General features: G+C 37.1%; 1 protein-coding gene across 3 annotated transcripts in view; it reads left to right on the forward strand.

Moving 5' to 3' along the window:
- Positions 1-8,220, forward strand: part of LOC103156745 (NACHT, LRR and PYD domains-containing protein 12-like) — a 113,516-nt gene that overhangs the window by 54,665 nt on the left and 50,631 nt on the right. The window contains exons 7-10 of one of the 3 annotated variants that reach the window (XM_016664572.1): positions 414-599; positions 1,604-1,777; positions 2,684-2,836; positions 3,604-3,828. The exons of 1 other annotated variant lie outside the window; for it this stretch is intronic. In XM_016664572.1, coding sequence (XP_016520058.1) covers positions 414-599; positions 1,604-1,777; positions 2,684-2,836; positions 3,604-3,619 — 529 coding nt within the window. In that variant the 3' untranslated portion in view covers positions 3,620-3,828. Of the gene's footprint in view, positions 1-413; positions 600-1,603; positions 1,778-2,683; positions 2,837-3,603; positions 3,829-8,220 lie in introns of those variants that run through there. One more of the 3 variants, XM_016664571.1, reaches the window with a different exon arrangement.

Below are 8,220 nucleotides of genomic sequence, written 5' to 3' on the forward strand. Positions count from 1 at the left end.
TAATATCCACACAATATTTCTTTAAAATCATTTAATTGATAATTTTTTAATAACTAACCTGATATCGTGCTAATCATTTAAAATGAAATATATATGCCTATAATGTGTTTAAATATTTTGAAAAAACATTTTCTCTACACCAGGCCTAGAACTGAAATGTGACCTAAAGCATGTTCACAACATGAATAAAGACCAGGACAATTACCCAAACCATAATCTGAACTGTAATCTTAACCATGATCTTAACTGTGAACTGAAGAGTTTCACTGTGTTATGTCTATGGAAAAATTATATAAAGAGCAGGTATTTATCACATGATGACATAACATTGATATTTTAATCTGCATTAAATCTGCATCAGATTGTCTGATTTAATTACTGTACAACTGACTGTACTTGTTCTCTAATCACAGACTTGTTGGCTGTAGACTCTCGGAGGCCGAATGTAAAATTGTGGCCTCTGCTCTGAGGTCCAATCCCTCCCACCTGACTGAAGTGGAAATAAGGGAGATCTTTGGAGTGAGGACCTTTACAGACTCTGGCATAAAGCACCTGTGTGACATACTGGAGAGTTCGGTCTGTAAAGTCAAAATCCTGAGGTTTGTTTTTCTCTGTTGAACTAAACTCTTTCACCTACGTTTTAATACTTATTTTAGTAATTAATTTTAATTCTAAACATTTTGCTTAAAGGGCTTCTTTAAGTTCTGCATTCTGCATTCTGGGACTTTGTTTTTTAAAGGTGCAACATTTTGGATTTACATAATAAAGTCAAAAGATGTAAGCAAGTAGCCATGCCTGAACTTTATTTATTTATTTTAAATAAAAAAAATACATTTCACATCACAAGCTAATGTAGTTTCAGTGTTTCACACTATCAGTGTAAAACATCAGTTCTGTCAGAAAGCTGGCCACAGTTTCACTGTTTCTCTGCCTTTATTGCTGTCCGTTCTTCAGAGAAACGAGCTGCTAGCAGCGCTGCTAAATCCCGGTGATCCCACTCCGACTTTTCTCATGTGTTTCTAGTGCTGCTCCTGTTTTTACAGGGGAGCAGTAATGAGTATAAAGCAGCTCTCTGATGGCAGACTTGTCCACAGTCCACAACTAAAATATAATGTTATTTTGGAATTTATTACCATTAAAATGACTTCAGACTTTATGTAAATATCCTCTCCATTATTTGAGCATTATGTAATATAGCTCACAATAAAGGAGTCAAGACAGAAGCAGGAAAGTCCTTTAGAAAATAAACATAATTTATTCAGAAATGTTCTCCAAATATGATGAAAACTGGAAAAGGAATGTGTCTTATTAGCTTCACCTTTTAACAGACACAACATTGAGCTCTGAACTGTTGGCCTCCACCTAAATATCAATTCTGATGGTTGGGTGAAGAAATCAGATGTTTATAGTGAATTAGTTCTTGTTTCTTTGGTAAACAAACATCGATAGTAGATTGGTGTTTTTTGTAATGCAGCATCCTGTCTAACAATATAATATAGAATCATCTCTGTTTTTAGTCGTGCATTATGCTTCTATGTTGAGTGAAATTAATTAATTTAATTAATCCTGTTGCTTCAGCTCACATCTTTTATTCTTTATTCAGTTTGAGTAACTGCAGCTTGTCAGAGATCAGCTGTTCTTCTCTGGCCTCAGCTCTGAAGTCCAACCCGTCCCATCTGACTGAACTGGACCTGAGTTACAACAACCTGGAAGATTCTGTAGTGAAGGAGCTCTGTGGTTTTCTAGAGACTCTTCTTTGTAAGCTGCAGAAACTGAGGTATAGCATCATGCTTTGATTTAGAGCTAATATTTATGACATTAAAGTTGGGTTTACATTAATCGGCAGACATATTGATATTAAACTGCTCCACACTCAGGATGTTCATGGTAAAGTCTAGTTTGGTTGAGGTAAAAAATTTTTCATTTTCAAAACTTCACGTGATTTCTTTAAAAAAAAAAAAACACGAAACAAATGCATGTGGGGTTCACATGCATAACTCCATTCCCATCTATCTAATTGCTTATAAGAGCACAATGACTGTTGAAAGAGGAACATAGAAGAAATGAAAAATGCTGATTGAGCTTTTATTTTAATGTTTTGAATCAATTTACAACTTTAATATGATTGTGGGGTTTTTTTTTCATTTTATACTGGATGACTTTAAAGTAGTTCATTTCTTATTTCTAGGTGATGGTGGTAGGAGTTCATGCCACCAGGTGGCGGTTAGCGCCACCACCTGCAGAAAAAGTGAATTTCAGCTCCTGGTTTTCCTCTGACAGGAAATATATAAAACTTCTGATGTTGAATCATTTTGCAGGCTAAGATACTCAAACACAGCATGTCACACACAGTATGAGGTTCTGGTTCTGTGTGTCTCATCTGTTAAAGTTAGTTATGCAGTCAATATTTGCCATGATGTAATGATTTTATCGCTATAGAATAACTGTTAAATAGTTGAATTTATCCATATTTACTTCAACATTTGTCTTTTTTTTATTGTTTTCTATGAAATTTTTTAAAAAATGGCTGGAGAACATGAGTTTGTATTGATGGAGCTGCTGTTGGAGATGAAGTCAACAGTAGCTTGTCACTTTTAATGTTAACAGCTCTTTAACTAGTCCTGTTGGACTGGTTAACCTGCATCCTGTTGGCTTCAGCTCACATGTTTTATTCTTTACTCAGATTGAACAACTGTGGGTTGTCAGAGATCAGCTGTTGTTCTCTGGCCTCAGCTCTGAAGTCCAAACCCTCCCATCTGACTGAACTGGAGCTGAGAGACAACAGCCTGAAGGAGTCAGATGTTCAGCAGCTGAAGGATCTTGTAGAAATTGTAAGGTCAGTAGATGGCTGGCATGGTTGGTTCTAGACAGGCAAACAGGGGCCGATACCTCTAGAACTGGTCCTGGCCCCGGCTATGGCCCCTGTGCTGAAGGATGTAACAGACATGTCACCTGCACTTATTGTGTCTGTGCTCTCTGTCCTCTATACTTTTTTCAGCTGTGACAATGTTTAATCCTCTAACATATGGCTATCTTTTTTTCCAAGTCATTTTTAAACAAACCATTTTGTAGCATACATGCTACAGGATCAATTCTGAGCTCAGCAGATGGCTTCAGAGTTTCTCTGGTTTAAGTCTGTCATTTCCTCCTGCACCACGGATCAAACGTGAAGAAGACTTCTGGCTGCTCAAGCTGGTTAATGCATTGAAAGACAGTCGGGTAACACGACTGTAGACTGTTAGAAATACAGCCAAGTCTTCTCTGGTAAACCAAATTAATACGTTATTTATGATTTCTGAGGAAGGTAATATACTGCAGGCTTAGAGATCTTAATGCTGGGAGGATAGAGAGCTGGTTAGATTAGTTCTCAGAGTAAGGAGTGAGATGGGAGTGGGTCAGCACCTCACACAACAAGGAGTGAGAGATTGGAGCTCAGTGTGTTCACTGCAACACGTTAAGATGAGAGCAGAGAGGAAGCTGCTCTGAACACAACTGAAGGCCCTGCTGCTCTTTCTACTGGATGTGCTGCGTCACTGACTGCTGCTGCTGGAGAGAAGCTGGAAACTCACTGCTCTGATCTCTGATTCTTTCTTCTCTCTGCAGGTGGAGATGGGACTGATCTCTGTAAAGTAGAGAATCGTCTCTGTGTCCTGCTGATCCTCAGAGGTTGAAGCTGCAGCAGTTTGAGTCTGAAGAGACTCTGATGAACTCTGAGATGAAAGATTTTCATCCTGTCCATTTTCTCATGTCTTTCATTTTGTGTCTGATCTTTGGATCAGTGAAGATGTACTGGAAAGTTGATTCATTTTTGTCCTGTAATTAAAAAAAATAAAGCTCATTTCAGCAGTTTATATCCTGCATATTTGGTTTATTCTAATGAAGTTTTGTATTTTCTTTAAATGATATATTAAATATTTCCTGCAGGTGTTTGAGCAGCTCTGGTCATTTTATCTGCTGCTTCAAACAGCTCAGTGAGGAAGTGATGGTTTCCGCCATTGGAGGATTGACGTTTTTGTGATTTTAAATCAAATATTCCTCTATGCTTCTTTGAAAGGTTTAAACACCTGAAGTTTCATCTGCTCTACAGCCTCCTTTGGAGAACATTGGAAACACTTTCTTTAGCAGCTCAGAGACTGTCAGATTTTGTTTGGGGGATTTTCTCTGTTCTTCTTGCAGAACGGTTCTGGTTCTGTTGGATCTGTGGCTCCATCTGAAAAGAATTCACCTCTACAGCAGCAACATGTGGAACCTCCTCCAGGTGCCAGGCTGGTAAAAACCAACCCCCTTATTTTAATGTTTTTACTGCCTGCTGTAAAGTGAATTGCTCCCTTGGTATCACAGAGATACTTTGGACCTTGAATATTGCAGTAGGGATGTTTACCTAGAAGGAGAGCACTCACTACAGTCACTACACTCACTACTTCTTTCATGTTTTCTGAATATCAGCTCGGCTGACATTTTTCCATGTCAGTTGAGCTGTCAGTGTCACTCTGAAACATCTCAGTGTCTCTTTATAGAAGAAATCTCCTAGAATCAGACTGAACTAAACCTGCAGAGTCACAATGTATCCAAATCCACAAAGTCTGATATGACCTGTTTCTAAGTTAACCAGACAATTACTGGACCTGGGGCTCCGACTGAGATCTTCATCCAGTTTGGTTTTCAAACATAGCTACAAGTTTTACAATCAGAGAGTTAGTGGTTTACAGAGATAAAATATATATTTCCTGCAAATATAAATTGACTGTAAATTAGCTAAAAACAAAAAAATCAGAAAAACTGTTTAAATGTTTTATAGCTCTACTTTACTATTGATACAAAGGGAAGAATAATTGCAATAAAGATGTTTAAACAGGTAAATTCACTGTAAATTTACCTGTTTAAACAGGTAAATAAATGGGGGTGGAGTCTCAGGTGAGTCAGTTATAATCAGAAACTAGATCAGGAGTTCAGACTCCATTTAGTAAGAGAACAGAACAAAGAAGAATCTTAATCAAGGTGAGTGTTATCCACATTCTTCCTTTTTTACTTTCTACAGTTACTATGCAAGGCAGCTTCATTTAAATGGCATGTTTCAGCCAAAGGCAACTCAAAACATTTAAACATAAAGTTAAAGACAACATACATTAAGAAAAGGCATCAAATACATTAAAACTAAACAAGGTTTTAAAAATAAAGTTAAAAACGGTAAGTGTAAGCAACAACAAATATGAGTTTTTGAACTCATTTCAGTAGAACTCGGGATGGAAGCATTCCAGATTTCTGGAGCATAAAAACTGAAGGCTGCTTCAGCAGATTTAGTTCTGACTCATGAAATGGTTACTGGGTTTGATTCAGATGGTCTTAATGGTTTTAATGTCTATAGCATTGGAGAAGATCAGAGGTGTAGACTAGGCTTTTAGTGAGAGCTTATAAACCCTTGGAACTGGACTGACATGCCCACCTTTTTGTTTTTTCTAATGATTCTCACAGCGGCATTCTGAAGAAACTGAAACTGTCATTAATTTTTTCTGACAGTTCAGTGAAAACAGTGTTGCAGAAATCAAGTCTGCTCAAAACAAAGGCATAAACTAAATTTTTAGAATCTTGTTGGGATTAATCTAATTCTGACAATATTGTTTAGGTGGTAATATGCTTCCTTTATGATAAACTACAAAGTAATTACTAAAAACTCATTGTTACTAATTTCTCTCTCTCAGACTGACAATTAGATGATGGATGATTGTGAGTTAAAGAAAGACAAAGCAGAACCTTCAGGGTCCAGCTATCGTTTTATGAAAAATGATTGGTGCAAATCAAGACCTCCAGACTTCAGTAATGAGGCTGGCCCATCCGACATCAAGTAAGAAATATATTTCTGTGTCAGAGACTCTACAGAGATAAACTATATATGATATTAGCTAGTTGGTTGGCATCTTACATGAACATATTGTGCGATTTTTAATTTAATCTGAAAGCTGAAAAGCAAAGAATATGAATCAGTACATCAATGTCTCAACCCACTGACAGAGTTTATGTTCAGAGCTTCTTTAGTGTTTTTTATCACTGTTTGTCACTGGTTAATGTGATCTGAATAACATGTTTGAGTTTCAGAGGTCAGAACCACAGAGAGATAGCAAAACCTCCAGGATCCACCTGTCTGTCTATGAGGAGTGACTGGTCAAAAGAACAAGCACTTTACTTCAGTAATGAACCTGGACCCTCAGACTCAGAGTAAGAAACCAGTTTCTAACTGATGCACAGCCAAAATGCCCAAAGCAAGTTAAAATACATAGAAAGTAAGTGAAAAGTTCTTCTAATGAAAATGATCCTTTTTATCAACATTCAAGAATGATTGACTTAAAACAAGTTCATATATCTCAATGAAAAGTTACTAGTTCGTTTTGTCTTATGTAAAAAAGTACAAAGACATTTGTACTACAACCTAGAAAAAAATATTCAACTTTCAACATTGGTTTTAGCTTCTACTAATCAGATGGACTGACTAGAGCCCTCTGAACCTTTGGTGGCAAATAAACCCAGAAGAGATCAGATCAAAATGGAAATTAGAACACAGAGCATAAAATGATATAGACCACTGTAATTAAGCAGGAATGAGGTTCATAAACATGGACATACAACTGTAAACAGCTTGACAATAAACTACAAAATGAGCAGAAGACCAAAGTCCAAAGGGTAATCATGAAGTCAAGTTTAGTAGAGCCAACTTTATCTGGCCAATAAAAGAACTGAACATTGTGAGATTTATGAGATGGAGTTCTGTTTATCCGTCTGTCTACAGTGGAATCAAGTGCTTAATCAGCTTTTGATCTCTTTGGGCAGTAAAGTAGTTTGGCCACACCCATTTTTGATTCTACTGGAATTCAAAAATTTCACACGGTGGACAATTTTGGGTGAAGTTTGGTGAGTTTTTGAATATGTTAAGGCCTCCAAAAGGCTGTGTATTTTGTTGGAAAAATACAAATAGGAAATGTCGAGATTACAATCGGCCTTCTCAGTGCTGTCGCTGCTTGGGCCTAATCATTAATAACTGAACGTCCCTGAAATGTTTTGAAATGGACAAATACAATAAACAAAATATTAATCATAAAGCCAAATATAATGAAATGAAATACTTCAACCCAGAAATCCTTAATGTTCTGAGGTTCTGTTGCAAGCCAACGTTGGACCATTGTTGCATTGTAACTTCATGAACCTCTACAGATTCAGTAGGACAGATCAACCTTATTGTTAGTGAATTATTTCAATGGAGAAATGTTTTCACAGATGGAGGGAGGGTAGCAGCGTTGGTGAGGAGGAGGAGCAGCCGTCCTGCTGTGCTTTTTGTCACAACGTCTTGATGGATCCGGTCTCTACCAACTGTGGACACTGGTTCTGTAGCCAATGCATCACATCATACTGGGACCAGTCTGCTTCATCAGAATGCTCTTCCTGCCCCCTGTGTGGGAAAAGACCCAGAACATCAGCCAATCAGAGCAGCTGTGCTCCAGGTGAGATTGAACATCTACAACCAGAGCTTAATTCCATTCTTCAGGATTTGTCCCACAATTGGTGGGTTGCTGGTTCAATTCCTGTTCCATCCGTCTCTGTCATGTCCTTGGGAAAGACACTTTACCTTCCTTGCCTGCTGGTGGTGGTCAAATTTAAACTAAATCTCTTTTATTTCCCCCTGGTGTAAACAAATGTGTTCAACCCAACAAGCTAAGAGATTTGCTTTGAAGTCGGTCTGTTTTTAGTCTGTTGTACTAATTGCATTAAGATTAAACATTTCCTTAAAGCTTCTGGTCATTTTGCTGAAAGAAAACAAAAGAGTGTAAAGCTGTGTAAAGCTGGCAAAGCTTTTGCAAAGAGAGGGAAGTAATTTGACCAGCAGAAAGTTAAAAAGCTTTACATGCTAAAAACAACATATTTTATTGGGAACAGCAAACAAGCAAATACAATTTGTTAAATGCCATCATCAAAATAGTTTTCATCAATAAATATGGGAAATAAGAATTAATCAGTGTTCCAGCTATTAATGATGAAAGGCAACTCTAAATAAGGATTTTTATTTAGTGGAACTGAGTATTTGAACATCTTTGCAGTTTTCTGGAATGTGCTTCTAGATTTGTACTGCATAAAAGCCCAATAATAACACCTCCTAATGTTCCAAAGGGCTTTGTTCCAACTTAATCAAAAAATGTTTTTTGTTTTTTTCCATTGTTTTCTTTTCTTCCTTTA

The sequence above is a fragment of the Poecilia formosa genome, unplaced genomic scaffold (assembly GCF_000485575.1).
Source record: "Poecilia formosa unplaced genomic scaffold, Poecilia_formosa-5.1.2 Scaffold497, whole genome shotgun sequence".
NCBI classification, from domain to species: Eukaryota; Metazoa; Chordata; class Actinopteri; order Cyprinodontiformes; family Poeciliidae; genus Poecilia; species Poecilia formosa.